Source organism: Gasterosteus aculeatus, chromosome 8 (assembly GCF_964276395.1).
Source record: "Gasterosteus aculeatus chromosome 8, fGasAcu3.hap1.1, whole genome shotgun sequence".
In the NCBI taxonomy this organism is placed as follows: Eukaryota; Metazoa; Chordata; class Actinopteri; order Perciformes; family Gasterosteidae; genus Gasterosteus; species Gasterosteus aculeatus.
The window spans coordinates 12,901,372-12,925,040 of record NC_135695.1 but is presented as its reverse complement, the minus strand read 5'-3'; the positions used below and the strand labels follow the sequence as shown (position 1 = coordinate 12,925,040).

Below are 23,669 nucleotides of genomic sequence, written 5' to 3'. Positions count from 1 at the left end.
ATTTTTTTCACTCTGAAGATTCCAATTGCGTAACAAGTAGAACAAAAACAGAAAGAAAGTCTGTCAAAAACAGAAGGAAAATCAATTTCCTATGATAGACACAACCAGACACAATCATTTCTCCTTCTGTATCAATAGTGCAGCCTTCAACATTTGGGATGTTTGCGTCAAAGCTGAACCATTAACTAGTCCCTTTGGCCAAATAGGTTTGTACATTTACGTATTGTTGAAGCGATATTTATAAAGAAAACCTGCATTAAATAATATATCGTCATACATCCCTGTAACAGCTTTCTTTGTTGTTGTACTTAAGCCAAACACTTGAGTGAGCAAACATGGAAGGTCGTGGGGGGGGTGTAAGCACACATCGTGACTACCATTCAAAACTGGCTGAATTAAAGATGTGGAAGCTTCAAACAGTGATGCAGAGATTGTACCCGTTTGACCAAAATGAACACTTTTATCATAGAGCCCTCAACAGAATATCCTTTTAATTCATGCAACACGGAGCAGTCGGCACTCACCCTGTCAAAGGGAATGCCATATTTCTTCAGAATGGAAGGAGATATTAGCGTCATCTTGTGGCGGAGGAAGGCGTCACAGCCTTGGGAGCTGCCCGGGAAGAAGCCTGCAGGGGGCGACAGCAAAGACAGGTCGCTGAAAATCCAGATATACCCACGGATAAGTATACAAATACCAGGAGGCGCTACCACAGACAAATGCAACGTAGCAATGTGCGCTTTATATCCCGATGCCCATCCCTGTAGTAGGTTTTGCAACAATTGCAGACTTGATCACTTACTCGTCCACGGTGATCAATGATTTTCTCAGCTGGAGCAGTAGAAAACAAAAAGCAAGATGGCAATGTTTCCTAAATTACTTTAAATCCCACAACACGGAAAAGGAAATCCGTTTTCCCCTCAACCTCACGTGAATTCATTTATTGCCCAAAGTTCATGCCAATGCATCGTGTGCGTGATTCCAGGTAGGATTTCAAGGGATCTCTTCCGCATTAAATTAGACAAAGACTACTGCACGAAACTTGGACTGAGTGCTGTAAATTCCAAAAGATCTTTGCACCATCCGACAGGACCATAAAAAAAAACATTTGCCTGAAGATTTACTTTGCAATGGCAGGCAATTGTGTACACAGATATTGCGTCATTAATCTTAAGAAGGGGCAGCACTAACAAGATTGGAAGGAAGAGGCCACCAATTGTATTTAATGTCTTGTCTTCATTCGAAAACCTCACTCAAGGCTCTGAATGTTAAAACAATGACATTTGTCGGAGAAACACCACCACAACCGAGCCCTATTTCGGAGAGAAGGGTTGGTAGCAGCCGTTGCTCGGACAACTCAGTGATGCAGCAGACACACCATATTTTAATACTGTATACTAATAACAAAAATATATGTTTAGGTGACTAATATTTTTTCCAGTGGAGGAGCCTGATAAGTTTGTTCTAAGCTATGCGTCTACTGAAATACGCGATGTACATACACTTGTAAGACGTGCGTAGAGACACACTAGATGCAATTTTCTTTTATATTTCGATATAAAGTCTGTCTGCCATGCTTATTCTAACTTTTGCCGATTTGGTTTCTTTCTAAGGACTATAATTGAAAGCTCGGTTTACAGCTATAGGATACGGAATAACTGGTGGCCAGGGGTTTCATCTGTAGATGTTTGCATCTATAGATGAAAACATATGGTTGAATTGTCATTTGAGTCAGCATCGACCAGATATTGGTGCATTCCTACTGTTTTGGGGAGTGAGGTGGTTGTATTGTAACACAAAAGTTTAGATCACCACGTTTCAGGTGATATGTTAACTACTATTACAATATAAGCAAAGCGCACGAAGTAGGAGTCAAGTTGAGCCTGATGGTGCCTTCTACATACAGTAAGGATCCCAGTATCTTCCACAAAGTGAAGATGAAAGATATTAATTTGGTATTGGTCGAGCCCAGACATTGCGAATAGACTAAAAAGGTGTTTCATTGGTGACTCCCTATTAAAAACACTGTTTTACAATCAGAATATACCCCTTTGACATATCAGGTTTTCAAAGTCACTGTCTAATGAAAGGCTCACTTTTGCTGTTGGAGACAGAGACTCGGCTCCAGCATAATCAAAAGAAAAAATTCTCCATCGCTCACTCTTAACCGTCTGCACCCGGCACTGCCTCAAAGGGGGGGGGGGTCCATCCCAGCCTCCACACAGTTAAAGTTTAATGTGACTGACAGTATAATCTGCACCCATTTCATCCTTCATTTTCCATGCATTGTTTCAGCCTCTGTTCCACCCAACAAAGCAAGAGAGGGAGAGAGAGAGAGAGAAAGTGGGCTTCGGTTCTCTCATTGCCTGCCTGCTTGTTGGAGCTGATAAAAAGGTGAATAATGTGCAGAGAGAGCACGGGTATTAATCCCCATTAAAATGCAGCTGGCTCTCCGAGCTCTCCACGGGGTAATATTAACTTAAAGGATTCATTCTGTCCTTTTGAGTTTGAAAATTAACTTCCAGCCTCCAACTCTGGACCCCCATCCTCCACACACCCCCAACCAAAAAGGGTCTGAAGCATCACTGAAATAATGCGGAGAGGAGCGAGAAGGTCGACGACTGTGGCAGTGTCAAATGTTATGGGAGGAGTTTTCACCTTAACTTAAGACAGTTGTCCCCGGGCCCCATTAGGGATTCCTACTTCGATCATAACTGCCTTTTCGGGGCTTCGTAAACAGTTAGCTATCTTTGCCGACCATGGCTTTGATAGGACAGTGGATGCTTGTTAAATAACAGGCATTGCCTTACTCCCACTGCCAGCTGCTTGGATGAGAGGAGAGGGAAGGCTGCGATCTGACTGTGACTGAGCTCAATGCCCACATGGAGTTTCCTGATAAAACATGTCTGCGGTGTGCATTTCGAGGTTGGGGTTTGAAATCTACAACTTCAGTTTCGCTACCATTTCCGAATTCTTTTGAATCTCTTATCGAATCAATTCGGGTGCAGTTTACAAATCTCATTAAAAACAGAACAGCAATCAGGAACTAAACGTTTAATACATTTAATATTAAATACATCTTGTTCTTCAGCCACCGCGGAACTGCTAGCGTCACTGACTCAAGCTAATTGTTCTTCCCACTAATAATATGAAACGGTTGGTCCAATCAGCTAGAATGTGATAAACTGCAGCACTAGAAGGGCAAATGGGGCCCTTTGGAAATGCACCTGACAACCAACTGGAAGTGGCAATCTGCCTCAAAAAGGTCAGTGCACAGTACTTTGATATTTATGGAAATTGAACAAAAACAGGTGATTCTCTAGCAGCAAATCCTTTGTGTACTGGAACTTAAGTTGTCAAAAATAATACCTCTGTCCCACAAGCAGATATTTGACTAGGAAAGGTGGAAGTAACACTGCCTGCGGTGCACTTCTATTACGATGGGTCGGGAAGTCAATGTGACCTGTGGCAATGGAACAACCAAAGCAGCCATGATTAGGGTTATAAATGTCTGCTGTGAAATTGGTCATATTATCCAAGGCAGAGGTTATTTTCAACACATATTTTGCTGGGTTTTCACCGGGTATTTCACTTAAGTGCAACTCCGACATTAGAGGGCTTGAGGGAAAGGAAATGGGTCTCTCTCACTGTTGATGAGTAGGATTTAGCGGAACACAGGCATACTGAAAAACATCGATTGTGCCTGCATGTCTCGGTTGGCTACAAGTAAAAACATTGCACTGTAAATAATGAACGGAATATTGCCTGGATAGTTTGCTTCCCTGTGGAGAGAGTGCTTGTCCTTCAAATATCACATGTTGTGTATTATATATTAGCAAGGACTATGTTCAGGCCACTTTGGCGATCATTGATTGGTTCTCACCTCTTTACAAAGACAACAACAAGGCCAGACAGTGAGTCTTTTTGATGTAGTTTGGACTAGGACAACCAATGCCTCACTCTGAGCAACTCGCAACACTCAAGTTAATCCTCATTGATCAAAACAGGGGACCGAATGAAGGAGGAGAACAGTAAGTGGTGGGAATAAAAGGGGAGCGACGCAGGGAGAAATCTTAGATCAAAAAGAGGGGGGAGGTTGTTGAAGGAACAACTGTGACACAAAGACACGGTGTGTGAGACACAATTGGGATTGTATGTATTATATTATAAAAGTAGTAGAAAATAACAAAAGATAGACAAATCCCGGGAGGAGAAGAGTGAAATACATTTGAAGTGAAAGCCTCACTGGGGCCTCACCTTTGGCCAGCCTCTCCAGCCTCTTGCCATGTTCCGGTGGGACGGCATACCTGCAGACAGATGGGAGAGGAGGGTGATCAGTAAAGTGGAACGTCGGCATACTGTACACCATTCGGACAGAACAAGTTGCTCCCTTTCCTCTAAACTGTTCAGTTTTCGGAAATTTGCTTAGAGTTACATTGTAACATCCCTTAATAATAAAAGGATACTATCAGATTACTGCCCCTGAAAGCGACGCTGCCCGGACATAAATGTATAAGTTGAAGGGCAAATGAGGAAGAGGAAAGTGGGGGGGGGAGATGTAATAGCTAATAACAGGAGATGCTGGTTTTACGGTCACTGGCATTGGATCTACTCTGGTCTTAGAAAAAGTGATATTGGTGCAGATTTGCAATTAATATGTGCCCTCTTATATTATTTCAACTGATTCAGATGTATTACTGAACACACAATGTGGAACTAACTCGCTTCATTCGTAGAGCAAGGTATCAATGAGATCCAAGTCATTGAGTTGTTTATATATATATATATATATATATATATATATATATATATACATATATACACACACACACACACACACACACACAAACACACACACACACACACACACACACACACAAAGAATATAGCATGAAATCACATTTTAGATGCTACATTTAGAAAGCAAGATTATTAGTAAACCAAGTGGGAGGGAGCCAGCAAAGCTAAAAGCTGATCATTTCATTTGTGAAGTTATTACAACGCTCTTTATTATTGCAATTATCCCCCCTGGGTTGCTTAAACCTCCAGAGGTCTAAGCCAATTAACTACGGGGGGTTTAAAAAGAAAAATAAATAAATCTTGCGTTTCTCCCTCCTACTCAAGCTTCAAAACCACAAGGCTGTTTCAAACAAAGGGATAAATAAAAGGAGGAACTAAAAAAGATCAGCAAAGGTGCAGAGATGATGAGAAACACAAGACACAGAGAGAGGGGAAAAAATACCATAAAAGTAAGAGACAAAGTAATTGAGACAGACGGGGCAATTTATGGGGCCACACTGCCATCTGTAGACGAAAGCTTATATAGAGCTTCAGAGGCGCAGCCTCAAATATTCATTATTCCTGCCTGGATTTGCGTATGAATCAGATTTGAAAAATATCAACCAATGATGCCACACAAAACTGTCCAATAGTTATTTTTATCAGTTACATTTACGAAATGTCCAAAATCATTTCACTGGGCGTTGTGAGCACCTGTGGGAATTGGTCGCACATTTTTAAATCGTAGGCATTTGAGTTGACGCAATTCCCACGGCACTCGTCGTTGTGGTGTTCGGTCAAACGTCCGGTGGAACTCCGCCGTACCCAGAGGGTAAAGCAACTGCTTCTGTCACGCGTTAGTGCTCATCTAAGTTCAACACACACCTCCGATCCAAAGGTGGAATTAGTATTTATCTTCACGTCTCGGTACGAAAAGTAAATAAGTATGTTTCCAAAGCTTTTAGCGCATTACTTCAAAAAAAGCTGTCTTTGGGGGTCGGGATCACATTACTTCTGTGTACATTCGCTCCCATTTCTTCACTCAGATGATCCCCTCCTCCCCATACCGGATTTAAAGTAAACACATCAGTCGATCAGTGCGTGTCCTCCTGTTCCCTCCCTCCGAAGACCACGGTTGGCATGGCAGCAACACGTCTCTTCCTCCGGCAGCAAAAAGAAGAAACGCACAAATAAAAAAATAAAACTCACGTCACATCTCCCCTGAAGGAGATGGCGTGTTATTTATGTATGGGAGAGCGGCATTGCTGGCACGTGGATTTAAGGGGTCAAGACGGCAAAGAAATCTAAATTTAGTTTATAGTTCATTTATGGCCACGTGCATGAAAAGCAGCACTATTTAGGTTACTGTTATTTGTATGGTTTTGCTCACATTCAATCACGGCAAGTTTTGTTTGATTTAACGCGGCGTGTGATTGGCCCACACAGGCAGCAGCAGCTCCAACCCAGAGAACCCCAGATGGCCTGCAGACAGAAGCCGGTGGATAGCAGCCAGCTAACGGCGCCAACAGCACTAAAAAGTCAGAGGTGTGGGGGGGTTTAAAGCTTTAGCAACAACAAAATATTACTAGCATTGTATTACATGAGGACCTCCAGAAAACAGGAAAACCATGGGGCTGTTCATACATTAATGCTAGACATAGATTCTTGTATTACAAATAATGGTGCAGTCCAGACTAACTATGGTTTTAATGCCTGAATGCATCTATTATTTAGCATGAAGTTGACAGTTTACCTTCAATTGTTGCCATATTTATATGCCTTAATAGACATGGGCTACAGAAACATTTATTTCTAATAATCAATAGTATCTCCATAAGCTAAGTAATGAATGAAAAGTTGTTTTTTTTAATTACTACAAACACCAAGTCATAGCCTATAACATCCAAATTTTAGTTACGATCCAACTATTGCTATATGCGGAGCTTCAGCTCGGCGTCTATCTCCTTGAAAACACTAAAAAAAAGAAAGAAAGAAATTGGAATACAGATGAGGAGGATTGATGGATTCATAATAAACTCTGGAATCTGCAGCTGGGTGACTTCAAAATATCCCTTTATATTTTTTTTCGGCAGCCTTCCCTTACCCTACCTTTTCGCCTCACATGCTCTGAGGCTAATCTTTCATCTGACAGCAGATCTGCTGCTGTGTGTTAGATTAGAAAGGTGATCGAGAGGGTTTCAGCAATGAAAACAAAGAGAAAAAGAGTGATCGAGCGATAAAGACGAGGAGAAAGTGACAGACTGCCAAGGCGAAGATATTTCACACGCTCACCCGCATGTGTACGCGTACAGCCGCAGCAGTGGTAATGGTGAGGCCTGACTTTGATCCAAGTTGCAGGGAGAATACACTTCATTTCACAACCGGCTGAACTATGAGAGAAGGACTGTGTATCCGAGTGTTCCAATGTTTTAAGGGCGCATGCTCTGTTTAACAGCATGTAATTATCCCCCACACACACACACACACACACACACACACACACACACACACGTGTAAAAGATTAGCAATATGACATGACGCAAATGATTTGTCCCATCTTAATAATAAAGAGAAACAAAAACACAAAAGCAGATGACTGCATTGGAGAGGTTGTGCGAGGAGGTCGGACAATACCAACATTTAGATCATTTGCTCGGACCTTTATTTGAAGCGCGGTATATAGGAACAGCGTGGATGTGTGTTCATGCTCGAACAACCCTGGAGGTGTCCGCAGTGGGCACACGCACGCAGTGAGATCCTCCCGCTCTCCGTGAGAGGTGTGAAAACGAGACGGATAGACGATTTTAACGATCCCATCACAGAGAGGGGAACAGGTGACACGCGCACAGCTGTGCTGAACAAACACACAGACCGAACACCAGGATGCAGGCAGGAGAGGGAGGAAGATGGGGGAAACATACTGTGACAAAAAGGAAGACAGGTGAGAGCAAGCATGCAAGCCTGCGCGCGCGCGCGCACACACACACACACACACACACACACACACATTACCACCTGCAGTGCCAGAGATGATTAAAATAAAAAAAACTGCAGGTACCAAAGACCTCCAGAGTGGGAGAAGGACATTATACTTATGATGCACAGAATAGAAAGCAGAGTAGCTCTCACACAAAACATGGTTTCCCTTTGTGCATTCTCTACTGCGCAGTTACAATGAAACCATACATGTGAAGGTCAAGTCATGACATTTGTTCAACATTCCATATTTGTTCAACATTCCTCTGATGTTCCTTTACTAATTATTAAGGAATCGGAAAAAAACAAAGATATTTGATGGAAAGACATTTCTAAAAAAAATATTTCTTTGTACGACCATTAAAAATATCAGCTGAAAGTGATAGGGATGATGAATGAACGCAACATCTTCAAGCGAAAACAAATATTTGAAAACAAAAGCGTGTCAAGACCCATACTTATCTCAAAAGTTTGTTATTTGCCAAACAAGGAATCCAGAAAAGATTAAACAATCAAGGAGAAGCCTCAATATTGTGAGCAAAACACAGCATGTTAAAAGTAGCACATGTAACTAATATTATCAAAAGCTGTAATTTTAACATTTCGAGAGATTATTTTTGTGATAATGGTGGCAGTCGCCGGCCATCCAAGCCTTTTAGTCCATCGACATGTATTAGATAATAACCTTGATGTTTGGCCTCAGTGTATTGATAAAAGCAAGTGGAAATGAACAAATATATTGCTGTATCTATATTCTGACGCACCTCCAGAGGGCAAATTATATATAGAAAATAACCTCAACATAACATTAGCATAAAATATCAGGTAATGTGCTTTGCAAGGTCCCTTGTGCCAGAAACAATTAGTCATTTAGATAATGACCAACAGGAGCACATTGGTGGATTGGTTAATGATAACCAGTGATTGGATTCAATCAGTGATCAGAAACAATGGTAATTAAACCGTGACTGACCAGGACTTTGACTGCCCAAAGTGCAGGTAGTTGATGCTGTAGAGGTCCATGTCCTCGGTGTGCCAGGCAAATGTGGTCTTCCACATGCCAAAGTAGAGGTAGGGAGTGTTGACACCCTCGATGACGATGCCACACTCCTGCTCCACCATATCCAGCAGTGTGTTGAGATGGCCAATGTTCCACTCTTGAATGTCCTGAATGGAGACAGACATTTTTATAAAAGTTATTGAAAATATGCTTTACTGTGATGCATTATTTAATAGCTGGGTTTTTTGTATTACATTCCCAGGTCATCCAATAACGATCCGACTAATATCAGTTTTAAAAAAGCTACACTGTCATTGAAAACCATTCAAATGCTGACATGCAGTCAGTTTGTCCTCAATCAGTGAATAGCACTGGAATGAATAACCCGGATCAAGTAACCTATAGGAAAAAAATCACTTATCAGCCACAGCAGGTCTTGAAAAACCCTCACCTCATCATAGATTGAGCCACTGACATCAGCACCATAAATGGGCGACACAAATGTCAGGTTCTTCCAGTACTTCCTCTCTAGGTCGTCAAAGTCTTTGTGCCGAGGAGTGTAGTACCTGAAAACGAGTCAGATTGTGGGCATAGGAGCTGTGAGTTTTCAAATCACCAACATGTAACTTGTTGGGTACTTTATCTCTTTGCCAATCTTTCAGCTACAAACACCATTTACACTTTAAAATGTTAACAAAAGTCTAAACTATTTGATTAAAAAAAACTGCTTGTTATCCATTTTACTTTTTTCATAATCACTCATTATGTTTCATTACTTGTTTGTCTCCCTCTGAGACAATAAATGCATTTTTTTTTTTTTTTTTTTAGACATTATGCTTAAGTATCTACAAATATGAAAAAGCGCATACGTTATAAAAGGAGGCTTCTGGATTGGGGACCAACTTACTTCTTGCTGTTGGCCAGCTTGCGGTAATCGTTTACGGTCATAGACTTTTTCTGAATGTTGTATTGGGTGAATAGACCCGACTGCCCGGTCACCACCTGCATGATGGGAGCTGGAATGACCATGTCGTCGATGGTGTCATAGGACCTCCGTGGCTTCCAGCCCTCCGGGGGAATCACCTGTGGTGGGAGACAGATTAATGGCATTTTGACTCCTCTGAATATCCCTTCCTTTATTTAGGACATTCAATTGAATCATTTTATTCACTGTATTAACTATTACTACATGTGACTGAACATTCATTTGCAATAACTTAGTATAAATTTCCAAAACAAATGTAAAAAAATGAAGAGTGTTTAATAATTTGGTGGGAATTTTGTGCTTTAATAACTTGTCAATATTGGTGGATAGTTTAAGACATCAATCAATAAATATTTTAGATTGGCAATGCAAGATCAAATAAAACTGTAGTTACTGATGGAATCAAACAAATTCTATGTAATAGTTAGCCTATACTTTTACAGGACTGTAAAGTATTACTGCCTTCACCTTAGCCAGGCCAGCACGGTGAGCTCCTTGAGTCTCCATGTAGACTATGTATTTTGCGAAGTCTTTGAACTCCTCCACGGTGGGCCGGAAGGTCATGATCTTGCAGCTGGCGTTCTTAGCGCTGACTGGCAGCAGAGGGAACGGGGGAAGCTCAGTGCCCGGAACAAGGACCGGTTCAGCATCTGCATGAAGAGCAGGGGTGAGATCCGGGGGAGCATCAGGCTCTGGGGTCATCGCTGTGTCTTGGATTTCAGTTACGGCCGGCACATCGACGGGAATCTGGTCTTGGGCTGAAAAAGCCCCGAGAGCGTGAGTGGGAGCTGGGGCGGTGTCATGGGGTGGGCCCGGGGCGGGATAAGGCGTCGGCACAGTGTCCTTGGGCATGTCGGTTGCCATTGAGTCTTTTTAGGGATGCAGGTAAACCTGGAGGGAGAAGACAGGCAATCAGGGAATATTTAAGGCTGGCGCATGCTCCCGCGTCTGCCTCGTTTCCATTCATGGTTCTGCGTGTGTTGCAGAGCAATTCACCCCCAAGACAACAGGCGGAGTAACGTGTTTTTGTTGAAGACGACCTAGAGAGTCACGTCTATTAATTTATTTGTTTATTTATTTATCATAGACTTTATTGCCCCGTGCATCGCCACTGCTGCTTTTCATCACGGACACATTTGTCCCGTATTTTCCTCCACAACTTTGTGCACCTCTCGACCGGCAAACCGGCGTTTGCGGCGATCTCCCTCCATGAATCCAACCCGCTTCTACAACCCGCCAATGACGGCTTGTATATGCAGTCATATTACGCATTTCTTAGGACAAAAGTTCTTAAATCTGATCCGTTCTCTCGTAAACATTCTTCGTTTTAATAATGGCCGTATCGGGCTATGAAAGCGGAAATGTGAGACTCCGTAAAGGACGTAGTTAGCGGACCAATCGCAGCCTGGTGCGCTGCGGGAGGCTTGTGTCGAAAGCGACGCAAGCCTAGAAAAATGGCTCGACACACGCAAGGAGGTGTGAAACGCAAGGGACACGCAAGGGGGTCTTGCGTCTGCGTCGCTATGAAAACGCAGAAGCATAAACTAGGCTTTAGTCCTTTATTTAAACCTGCCTGGAGCAGAGTCCATGGTTTCTATCTTAAATTGAAACAATCCAACTTTCCCAACATGAAAGCCTGACATGGGTAGTTTTTTTAAGAGCCAACCAGTGAAGGCCAAGATAAACAGTCAGTGTTGTTGTGCCCAAAAGTACTGAATTCTCATCAGATTGCTGCAAACACATTCTAGTCTGGAGCAGTAGGATAGCTGTCAATCTGCGCGACATTTTACCTCTAATGATGTATATTGCGATGTTTGCCTATTAGAAATTGTTATACTGCCCCAATATAATAAACATACAATGGCCTCAATGCCCAAACATGATCACATCATCACTACGAGTACAGAATAATGAAATTATGCAGATATCCCCTATGAGGGACTAATCAAGACAAACTGATGTACTCATGCATGACTGTAGTCCCTGTAGTAAAACAGTCAATTTCTTTGACTGTTTTAATGGATTCATTTCATTATTTGTTTTTTTGAATTAGCCGATAGTAAAGAGAGTTTTGTTACTCACATGATCCATACACAAAAAAATCCCCAAAAAAGAAATTAAGGCAGCTTTTATCAAACTCTGTCTCACAGAACCTTAGTCCAAATACTGATATTAGCAGCAACTAATGGCTGCTAAATGCGTGTAGAGAAAAGGAATGTGAATGGAGAAGGTCTGTTGATCTATTATCAGGTTGGGACTTTTGGTTCAACAAATAAAGCAAGGTGACACAATGGCCTCTAGGAACTCTTTTGTCAGGAGTTTTCAGTAGTTGACATTTTGTACACTAAATCATTCATTTGTAATAAAAAAAACTAAAAAAAGGTTCCTGGAAAGAATAATTTAGTTAAAATACTATAGGTCGATTATTTGTGTAATATGAAGGATTGACAATTATGGAAGAACACTGTCTGTGTTCTTGATAGCAATTAATATTGATATTGAATATTTTTTTGAAAATCCAATTGAATCATCGCGTTCTGTTTGACATTCAGGTCAACTAGGTGTTCTCCTTACTCTGGATAGAACATTAATGCTATTTTAAATGTGATTATTGTCAATACTGTTAAACCTGCCATTTTGTTTTTTGTTCACGTTTTTCAATACATCTGAAAACATAACTAAAAGGAGTAATTGCATAAACAACTGATGATGACGGCACCCCTAACTTTGCACGGTATGCTGCTGCTCTTTGAAAAAGGCAAGAAAAGATTCACCATTGTGCATCAAGCACAAACACCCAGTAGAGCAGGAAACGTGCCAATCGAGTTCAAGCGAAACATACACATTAACCTGATTTGAATGACTTCAACGCGGTTCTATGAGAGTTTCCTGCTCAGTGACTGAGAAACGCAGGTAGCTTTATACAACAAGCGATTACAACGTGTTTTGTTTCACTCGCCTCGGTCAGATAAGGCCCCTCTTTACAACAAGTACTGATCTAGCGTTGTAGATGAGGCTTAGTTAGGCCATTGCAGGCCACATGACCCCCAGCTGTCTCACCACAACACAGAAGGGCCTCCGCGGCCCCTTTAACTGGTATCTGGGCCTGGAACTTGTCTCAATATTGCAGCACACACTTCCCTCCTTCCTGGGTGGCTAACGTTAACTTGCCGAGACGAAACAGGTCCCCACGCCGTGTTTGTTAAAATATTAATTAATTAATATCTCCGAGTCGGAGATATTAAGGTTAATTCATCGAGGCTCGATTTAAAACGAAGTTGGTGGAAGGCTGCTGTTGCTGCTCGGGTCAACGACGGCTGTGCACAACTGACATTAACATTACCGGTTAGCATTTCATCGAAGGCAGCAAACAAGACAACGCACCCGACGCGCTTCAAAATGAGTTAAACATTGAACTCGCATTAGCCTCCATGTGTACACATGCGTGGCGTTAATTAGCAGCCACACTTTCCTCGGTCCTGACGTTAGTGTGTTCCTAGCTGACGCGGTATAGCCACTAGCTAGGTAGCTACTTCCATGTCTGAATATAGAAAAAACAAAACGGGACGACAGCAAACACACAACACCGTTGCACCGATAATACGGACTTCACGACGGTGGAAATGAATCCCGCTTGGGGAATATTACCTCCTGCGACAACGTTGTGTCCCGTACTTGTTTTAATCAATCAATTTGGTTTCGTTTTGCAAATATTCCCAGGATGGATTTTCCTCTAGCATTAGCTAGCACAGGCTACTCGGAGTCACGCCCACCTCACACGAGCTACGCTTCGCGATTGGTTGAATCCCCCGGATGGTGGATTTCTTCTTTACAAACTCAACCACGTGGTTGGTCTATTTAGTTAATAGACGCACACATCGACCAATGAAATTAGACGCTCGTTTGTACTGCTCTGTGGTTGCAAGTATGCTGCCGTGCACGTAATGGCTCGCTAACAGCAGTAACACAAACGCGACGTTCCACTGACCAGAAACCTCGCACTCGTCACATTTGCATATGAATCGAGAGGGATCGATGGGCCTGCGGTGGTCTTCAGCGCTGAGCAATGAGCTCATACGGTTTGACCTGGAGAGGCTTCCCACCCGCTGTAATACATGGGCTGCCACCGATCGATCCTACACAATCATGACAATTAATCAAATGTAGCCGATGGGGTTAAGATGCTTTAACGTTTTGAAGAGTTAGTTTATTTTAAATCAATTAAAAAAAAACAAGTCATTTCAAATCTTTTTATTGAATAACACTGAAAATGTATTGACAATTTTCTGCATCAACATGTGCAACCATTTTAAGACTACATATAAAAACTAAAAAAAGGGAACTAAATTATACAATTTCAGAAAATATACATTTTGCAGTTTATCCAAATAGTGGTCTCTCCATCAAAACTCAAAGAGCTGGCATGTAGTCAGACAATGTTGCACACACACACTGCTGTTGAAATCCAACACCAAATAACACCAAAAGTAGTCAATAACAAATTCAGATAAATAGGTTGATTCAATTTCAGGAGCAGTGTGTGGAATTTTCTTAACATTTCATCTTGACGCAAACATTTGTTTTTAAATAGAGGTCTGGTATTACACGTGACGACAAGAGACACAAATTTGATTGAACACCCTTTCCCCACAGATGGCAGTAATGGATTACTTCATTAGAGATGAAATGGTACAAAATTAAAGTTTAGAGAAAAAGGACAAATAAAGTTTCTAGACTCAGTCAGGTTTGATCTAAATGGATGAGATTCCTACATTCACCCTTGGTTAAGCACTTGTTTCTTTGGACTTTAACAAAGTAACTTTTCAAAACAGGGAAAATTTAAATCTTTACCATAGTATAGTGTCTAGCTTTTAAGTTTTTAAAAATCCATGTTTACTTTCAAGACAAATCTCCCAAACTTCATAAACAGGTATAACGTTATTGTATGAACATATATAAGGAACCAATACAATGGTTAGAAAATCCAACCACTTGATGACACCATTCCCCAACAAGAAACTCTCAGACAGCTCAACCTCAAAAACAAAAACGGACGTGTCCAGATTGTGCTTGTATGTCAGGCATCATCCAGACCGAATGGGGCAGCTTCGTCCACTTGCCAAACTGGTGTAATTTCAATCATCGGATTATTTCAAAATAAGGTCACATTTGGTCCTCGAGTTTGCCAAGATTATGTTAATAATTTGTCTATTGAACCCAAATAGATACAAGTAAAGTGGAGAAGAGTACAGGACCCTTTCACACAGGACGTGACGTGCATTAACCTTATTGTAGTTTGAATCGTCCAGTCGATGTGCAAACAAAAAAGGGAAATGATTGCTTTCAAAGGACACTTGCTGTATTCTGTGTTTAAGTTCCTTATCAGATGTTTTAAGATCAGATGTGAACGTAATCCAATTATAAACACTTACTGCACTCTTGATTATTTTTAAATGCATCAAAATAACCAATCCTATACGAACAGAACAAATTCAGATTCAAATAAAAAATACCCAAACAAGTTGAGCAAAAAGTTTGAGTCAACATTCAAAGAGGAGTGCTAACGTGGAGGAATTGGATTAAAACATTTACAATAAAAGGATAAAATTAGCATTAGATTGTGGAACAAATAAACTGCTGGGTCTCGGCGAAAGATATTAACGGAGTAATGATACAGTTTAAGGAAATTTTGATCTATCTATCTACACATTATGGCAAAGCCAAGGTGAAAACGGTAGCATTGAAGTCCACAAATTGCAGTTTTATAGTCATAAAAATATATTAAGAGAAACTGATTCTTTATTGCCTCTACTGAAAACTCCCCTTACAGTTTAACTTGATATTCCTTGAGCGCTGAATTGGCAGAACCAATGATCATCGGCCACTGCTGTACCCTGGGAAAAATTGATTTAGAATATCTTGCAGGGATTTGTTGACCGTCATGGGGTAGTTTTTGCCCATGTCGTGCCTGCATGCCGGGCAGGTGTACACATCTGCTCTGAATGACCGCTGGAGGCATTCCTGTGGTTAAAGGAAACGTAGCTTTCACTTTAAAAAAGGCTCAACGTTACATTTAAACACATAACAAAATGTAACTCATCTACTTTATTTTACCAAATAAGAGCTTTCAAATCATCATCTTAACAAAAGTTAATGGCTTTGGAGAGAACAACTTTGGGTCTCCGTGGTGTGAAGTACCTAAACACTTAAAATAGCATGCAACATTGACTATGTACAACAGAAGACTCAAACTATCAAGCAAATTGAAACAATGTTTCTTACCCTGCAAACATTGTGTTGGCATTCTGTGGTAACGGGCTGATAGACCACTTCCTGGCAGCAAATGCAATGGAAAATTTCTTCAACTTTGTTTAAGAATTTCTGCGGGAAGAAAAATACATTAAACCTTGAAATGGCGTCACAAATGGCTCTATGACAAAGTGTTTTTTGCAACGACTGACAAAGCCTTCTGCCGCTTTGAAACAAAATACAACACAAACAAACGTCTTAATTTTTTGGAAGAATCAAACATCCGGCTTGGTTCGTCATGTATATGGATGGAAATAGCAGCATTTAGAAATCCTGCTGGTGACGTTACCAAATACACAGCACTACTCACCGGCCCAAGAGACAGTGACTCCATGGCTTCATCCCAAACCTTCTTGTTTTGCTTGTCATTCTTGATGAGGGATTTCTGCTCCTGGGTAAGCTTGTACACCTCTAACTTAACTTTCTTAGGAGTTCTGCCTGGTGGGGTTTTTGAGGAATCTGTTTGCAAAAAAACATTTAAATCACCAAGGCGTTTTGACTGTAAAAAAAAAGGTGGCCAACTGTAATTCGTAAATGGAAATTCTACATCACTGTCTGTATGCAACCAGCGATGCCATGTGTAACGATGCATGGTTCGGGGCAGATCAGATAGAAGTGTAAAACAAAAACAACAACAACAAAAACGGAACTTACCGCTGCCTTGAGATTTTCTCTTCCTCTTTGCCTTGCTGGGTGTCGCCGCCTCTTCCTCCACTTCATCTTTGTTCTCCTTCTCTTTCTGATAGCCAGCAGGATACTAGAACAAGATTTTGTACATTTAAATAAAGTAATGTTATAGGACAAAATAAATTAAACAAATGAAAAATAGTCCTAAGCACAGGCTGTCATTAAGCAGGATAACGGATTTTAGACTTTTTATACTTCAATTTAAATAAGAGTCCTAGAGGATCTTATTGTAGAACAACGTTGTGTTTATCCAACAAGTTCTTGTAGTATGTTTGGTACATAACTTCTGTCAAATATATTTTATTGGGAGTGTATTCGAAATGGGAGCAGATAAAATCGCAACACCATGTCTGTATACATCCCAAATAAACTGACTTTTTGCATACAATAAAAGCCCTCCAGTATAATGTATTCTGAAAGCTCATCGCTACCTGAATGGTGAGGCCGAGCTTCTTGATGCGCTCTTTGCCATCTCTGGTCCATGGAGCCGGCTCATCGTCGTCACGCCTCAGCAGGTACCGCCAGACCAGGAAGCCAGACTTGCCCTTTGCTGGCCAGTACTTCACCACCTGAAGAAGTCCACAGCACAGAGCAAAACGCAATAAAACATGATGGCCAAAAGCCACAGCATTATTCATCATGACATGTGGAGTGGATGGCTTACTAGGTTCTGGCCCTGGAGAAGCTTAGCAATCGCATCCATTTATTGCTCTATACATTGCACCTCGTGAAAATCACTTTGCTAAATCTTTGTAAACATTAGCCAGTCTGATAAATCTGAATGACCTCCACGGACTCCTACCTTATATATGCCATCATATCGGTTGCCTTCCTCAGGGGAGTATTTACTGTGCTTGCGGCCTTTGCAACTGCGCACAACTCGAACCGGTTTTCCTTGTTTCCAGCTCTTTGACTCCGCTCCGTTTTTGTCATTGACTGGGACGTTGCAGTTGAGAGCCACCGCCCTGAGAACAAGAGTAAACTACTAAGAATTTGACAATTCGAAAAACCTCGAAAAGTTAAAATACGTTAAGAGTCTTACCGGTTCATGTGTGTAAGTGTCTGATCACACGATTGCTCAGCAGTCCTCTTGTTTCCAGACAGATCTCGTCCCCCAGAGCCAGTGTAAGTGAATTCATTACCATCATCCTAAAATTAAAAAGTATCACAGATTCAAACTACTACGGTTTAGCAGCAGATTGCACGTTGCTAGAAACATATGGCTTCATATCGCTTTTTTTTTTAAAGCATACCACGTCATCTTCATATCCTCCTGCCAGCACCAGAGAGTAGGCTCCGTCATTGCTCCTGCCGTGAATCCCAGCCACATGAGGCCTGTGGACTCCTGATTCACTGACCTAGCAAAATAATTTAAACATTACTTCTGGGCACTGGAAGAAATTATTAGAAAACCTCTTTGTATAGTGTATGCAGGATTCAAAAGTTCAACTGTGTCAATTCAACTCCCTGGTTGAGTTCCTCACCTGCACTCTGAACTTCCACATGGAGCCAACAGGGACACCAGGGATTGGTCCATAATGGTTGGATGGGACAATCGTGCACTGCTTTGTTCGACCAACACAGGCCATTCCCTGGAGGGGGGGATAGTTAGCATTTGAAAAGTAAATCATCATCATCATCATCATCATCGGTAGTCATTTACAAGGACAGAGAATGAAAAGTATTTTAGTTGTAATGTTTTGTAGTATGCAAAACAGTTCTGGGATGTTCACTTTACTCATCAAAAATTTAAATATCTGGACTATGATCAAAATATTTATATCTACCAAAGATTCTTTGTCCTGCAACTGTGTGTGGAGCACTGACCTTGCCCCAGTCCCTCTGGCTCGAGGAGCTGGCAGAAGCCATCTTGGACTTCTTCTTGCTTTCCTTCAGCTTCTCGCCAGCCAACACAACCTCACTGGCATCATTACGGCAACCTGGGCAATACCTGAGATAGTACGACATGTAGAGAAAAGGTTTAGCACACAAGTTATGACCAAAAGGATAGATTTCAGATACATTAAACAGACAGTGGTTCTGCATTTGGCTTCTGCAAAACAGCTATAACACACCGACAGCTGTACATAAAACTTAAAGTGAGGCTTTGAAGCACTTTAAAATCCTGCAGTGAATACTGGGTTTAATTGAAAACAGTTTCAGTTGATTGAACAAAATAGTTTCAGTAAATAATAAATTGCGTTTGAGAAATCCTCAGATTGTCTCTTTAAATCAACATATTACTGTTGATTTTCAAGATATCTGAATGTTTGTATGTGAATTTTGCATTACATCCTACTGACCAGTCCTCGTCTTCAGGGATGGTGGTGAGCGGAGGGTTGAGGCAGTAAGTGTGAAAGGCCATGTCACATTCATCACACAGCAACTGTTTGTCAGGATCCTGCTTGATGCCGCAGATATGGCAGTTACACCACTGACAGTTTTTCTTGGGATCATCCTTACAGTGCTTGCACTCCGGTCCATTTGATCCTGAAGAATGGGTATGGTTATGCATTATATATCATTACACTGCATTTCCATTAAGGGGCAAGTTTGACATGTAGCAGTAAACATTACACTAGTCAGTCCTCAAAGTCAGCACACATCTGTAATACCAAAACGTTTCATCTTAAACCCACTTTTTAAGGGACTCTCAGATCCAGCTGGGGCATCACCTGGAGAACCAGGCTCCTCGATCTTATAGATTTCAGTCAGGAACATGATCCGGCAATCATTAATAGAGTCACCAGCATCCCTTGAAACAAAAAGGAACTTGCCGTTAAAGCTTCCCGCACGGGAAGACAACATTTTCTTGCTTACAATACTTTGCAATCATAGATAGATGCCAAAAAACAAACAAAAAAAACAACTTTGCTATGGTGTTAAAAATGGCACCACAAGATGCTCATATGGCACTCAAAGTTCTTACCCGAGGATAATCTTTGCATAGATTTCTCGCACAGTGCGCGTCTCCCTCTTCTTCTCGATCACGGCATCATACCAGTAACCCCGCTCTTTGGGGTCGTCTGGGTTGTAGTTTACCATGATGACCATTTCTGGCTCCAGCTGGTGCCATTGATACACCGTTCTGGCGCGCGGGCGAACATCCTTACCGAGCAACTGAATGACTCCATTCTCTGGGTAGCTGTGATAGCAAAGAAGATACCGTATCAGTTCACAGGGCTACACACCTATGAAATGTTATATTTTTATTTTAGTCGCTCAATCTTGGTTTTTAAGAATATGCCATTGCCTTACATAGTAAGCGTTAAATCTGAAATAGAGCCCCTCTAGAAGGAATCTTTTCACGCCTTTTATGTGAAGCTGCAGCAGGAAGTGATTGTTTTAGAAAAGTAGTTAAAGATAGACAGAATCCTAATTTAACACCAATGAAAGCGCATGAGTAATGCTGCTTAGCTGGTGATTGGATTTGTTGGTTGGATACACATCTAGCAATCTATTTCTCCCATATATACATTATTTGACAGATTAAAAAAAAAAAAAGATTATTAAGTGTCCCTTCTTGAACATGATCGGTTTCATGATATCCAAATGTCTCAGTGATATCCCTACCCACGAGGAACAGAAAAAAGGATTCTTACTCTTCATATTTCACATGGTACAGGATCTCCTCAGCGGACACCTCCTCAGCGGCCTCCTCTTTAGGAGTCTTTGTTGTCTTGGTAACATTCACAATCTGGGCCTCAAACCAAGCCCCCATGTTCAAGTCCCTTGCATCCACCAGCTCATTGATCTTGAGAGAACGAAAAGAAGATCTTTAGAGATATTGTACCAATAATTTTCACCGTGTTTAGGAACAACCTAAAAAAAATAAAGTCACATTAAATATTCTGTGAATAGATCTTTCAGATTGTCTTTGCAAATTGACTTCTCTCAAGGCTTTGTCCTTGCATACACAGAAATAAATGCCCTTTACCAATAGCAATAAGAATTTGGGTGATGAAAAGGAGACTGGCTCAAAAACATTCCAGAAACTACACCCCCACTTCATGCAAATCACCTACATTTGTGTATTCATGCAAAGTGTTCACCAAATCAACAGCCATCTCAGTTTGGCTGGCAGAGTAGTTTAAATGCCCAAAAAAACAGCTTACAGGAGTGCCAAAACTACAGAATTCCACAGAGTTGTGTTAAGGCCCTTCAATTATCATCGTGGTCATGCACAAAAAAAAGTAAAAAGTAAAATAAAAATGTGGCGCGGTTGTGTTACTTTCCAGCCCTATTGCATGCAAAGCAGAGAAATATTTGATTGGCCCTAAATGTGACCTGCAAACACAGAATGCAAAACAACCCAATTAATCCCAACTAACAGCTTTACAAACCTTGTACAATCCAAACCCCGGATCGACGAGCTCTGGGGTGTTTGTCTGGGAGGAGGTGCTAGCAGTCTGACCTTCTACCTCTCCATGAGTGGAGCTCTTGTCAGACTCGCTCTGGGTTGAGCCACAACCAGAATCAGAGTCAGAAAGCTCGGCTTCCTTGTCCTTGCTTTTGACGACATCAACAGCAGACATTTTCTGCCTCACAAGCAGCTGCACTATGTCGTTTAGACCCACGTTGTAGTCGAATATGGTATGGCCGTCCTCCATCTGACGTAAATCAAAAACACAACTTTGTTGAAAAAAGAAAGGAAGAAATGAAAAGAAAAGAACTTCCTACTTTTACTTTGTTTTAGTAGTCCCTCGTTTTCCGTGCCGATATGTTCCACCAAAGACATTTTCATTCAAGGAAACTTTTATTAATTGCATTAATCACATTTCATTAAAAGCAGTTCTTTTAAGCATTATGTTTTATTAATGAGGAAATGTTAAGCGAGAGATCATGCATTAGCTACAGCCATCATCCATATAGCTCCTACAAATATTAGAGACAGCATTAAGGACACATCTCCAAACTACATTATAACCATTTCTGCCTCACCTGCTTGCCACGGTAGAACAGCCTCTGCCTCTCTGGCTCGACTTTAAAGAGCTCTGAGATTTTGAGACGCAGTTCGTCCACCTTGGTGAGCTTCGACAGGGAATCCACCCGGTGGGTCTCCCGTCCATCCATTGTGCGCACCTGAATCCACATTGCAGCTGCCCTGTGTCAACAGCCAAAGCATGACCTATTCAGCAATCCGTCTTGAGTAATCAATCATTTGGTCTCCAGCGGGTATAAGCTAGCCACTGTAAAAACATTTTAAATCATTGATCAAGCTCAAAAAATACTATCTGAAACTGGTCGGACAATGCTTTATAAAACGTGCATGCAATCACTTTTTTTTAACATTATGAACTTTTTGTATTAAAATAAACCTGCTATTAATGCCTTGACATTTACTCGTTCTCTACATGTTGTGTATAATAATAATAATAAATATATATATATATATATGAGATAGATAGATATTTTGGCATTTTTAAACCCTGGATTGTGTCTATTTAAACGCATTTTGTGGCCATTTTTAAAGCATGAGATTCCAAACAATCACATAATTAAAAAATAAAGGCTTTAAGAAAAATTATTTCCTAAATCAAAACCAGCAGAACAAATAACTGCTTGCCATCAGTGAATACGCCCGCCCTTTTCCTGTGTATTGTGGAAGTATTGCACTGGCTGTCACTTCAACGGAACATCAGAAAGGGAGGGAACAAGCGGATTTAAATACAGTGCGGGAAACTGAGCCGCTGGCTCCTCCCAGTTCTTTTAAAAGCGAGCACATCCGGAGGGGAGGGAGAGCTAGCAAACAATGTGCCTTTGCTGCGACAATAACGCACACGGAAATACTATGTTGAATGTAGTTTAAAATCGATTATTGCAAAGCGGGAAACAATCCTTTACACAAGCACAGACTGTACACCGTTCTTTCTAAAAGGGCTGAGCTGCGAGCCGGATGGCTACTTGGTTTTCACTTCTGTGCCCTCAGCTGAGGTGTTCATTCCCCCAAATAAAACCAGCATCAAGGAACACGAGTAATGAACACGGGAAAAACAAACTACTTCCTCCCAACCAAGAGGTTTTATTCCACCGACACCATTCATGTCCACTTAAAACACAGACGAAAAAAAACATGAGGCAAATCACCATAGGCCAAAACGGAAAATAATCTCTGTAAAGTTAACGGAGGTTAGCGTGTTTATTTTGTTTCACAAGAGGCAGTGAGGTGGAGAAGCGCAGCGTAATCTTCCCACCGTGTGTGTTAATTTACGCATTATGCGCTGATCAACAACAGAAGATAACAGCTCGCGGTAGTCTGACGCCCCCCCCCCCCATCAATGTGCAACGTTACAGCAAACCACGTTACAATTTATTGTTAGAAAAAATCCTTGTTAGCGACAAACAAACGGCACATTCGACATCACGCTAACTCCCCCGGTGTCCAACTTATGTTTTGTGATTTAATTTAGATGTTTTACATTTGCCTGGTTGGGAAACTTCAGCTAACGTTACGTTGACCCAAACTGAAACGAGGTAGCGGTTGGGACTTTGTCAAGTTAGCTAACCGCAGAGAGCTAGCGACTGATTAAAATATCAATGAGTAACGTTAACATTTGCGAAGTTTTTAAAACATACGAGAAAAACTGCTCTACCTGTTTGTATGTCCAAGCGAAAACACGAAATTGACGTTTACGGAGAACAGCGCAGGTTTTCCGCGAGTAACTTCTTAGAAGGGTTGGCACGAGAAACTCTATGGCTTGTAAGGATTGATCAATGAGTTATTCTTCAAGACTTTCAAACCCCGCCTGCTCTGGAAATACAGTATCGTCATTGGAAGGAGGCTTCTCTGCACATCCAGTTGATTGGTTAACAAAGATGTCAACTTGAAATGTGACTGGAGCTTAGCCTCAGCGCGCGAAACGGCATTCTCGTGGGTGCAGCTCGTCTTTGGCCACTTATCGCGAGATTATGATAGCGTTTAGAAACTAGTAG

At 41.4% G+C, this 23,669-nt stretch overlaps 2 protein-coding genes across 3 annotated transcripts in view; both read right to left on the bottom strand.

Moving 5' to 3' along the window:
• kdm4b (lysine (K)-specific demethylase 4B) overlaps nucleotides 1-13,565 on the bottom strand; it is a 36,151-nt gene extending 22,586 nt beyond the window's left edge. Inside the window, exons 1-7 of the mRNA XM_040183517.2 lie at nucleotides 13,389-13,565; nucleotides 10,209-10,631; nucleotides 9,663-9,838; nucleotides 9,207-9,321; nucleotides 8,729-8,922; nucleotides 4,258-4,307; nucleotides 525-628 (exon numbers count right to left, since the gene is read on the bottom strand). Of these exons, the coding sequence (XP_040039451.2) occupies nucleotides 525-628; nucleotides 4,258-4,307; nucleotides 8,729-8,922; nucleotides 9,207-9,321; nucleotides 9,663-9,838; nucleotides 10,209-10,604 (1,035 nt within the window). The 5' untranslated portion in view covers nucleotides 10,605-10,631; nucleotides 13,389-13,565. The remainder of the gene's footprint in view (nucleotides 1-524; nucleotides 629-4,257; nucleotides 4,308-8,728; nucleotides 8,923-9,206; nucleotides 9,322-9,662; nucleotides 9,839-10,208; nucleotides 10,632-13,388) is intronic.
• Nucleotides 13,566-13,976: 411 nt separating this feature from the next.
• Nucleotides 13,977-23,630, bottom strand: uhrf1 (ubiquitin-like with PHD and ring finger domains 1). Of its 2 annotated transcripts, none has more exons than XM_040183519.2 (17): nucleotides 23,330-23,630; nucleotides 21,678-21,840; nucleotides 21,080-21,346; nucleotides 20,339-20,490; nucleotides 19,666-19,881; nucleotides 19,376-19,491; nucleotides 19,040-19,226; nucleotides 18,564-18,687; nucleotides 18,221-18,328; nucleotides 17,990-18,094; nucleotides 17,779-17,885; nucleotides 17,539-17,701; nucleotides 17,168-17,305; nucleotides 16,704-16,806; nucleotides 16,360-16,508; nucleotides 16,023-16,121; nucleotides 13,977-15,761 (listed from the first exon to the last, which is right to left on the bottom strand). In XM_040183519.2, the coding sequence occupies exons 2-17, from the start codon at nucleotides 21,828-21,830 to the stop codon at nucleotides 15,615-15,617; spliced, it is 2,334 nt and encodes a 777-aa protein (XP_040039453.1). In that variant the 5' UTR covers nucleotides 21,831-21,840; nucleotides 23,330-23,630; the 3' UTR covers nucleotides 13,977-15,614. The 2 variants fall into 2 exon arrangements, with proteins under 2 accessions (XP_040039453.1, XP_040039454.1); XM_040183520.2 differs by having other exon boundaries at nucleotides 21,678-21,835; nucleotides 23,330-23,618.
• Between the last annotated feature and the right edge of the window lie 39 nt (nucleotides 23,631-23,669).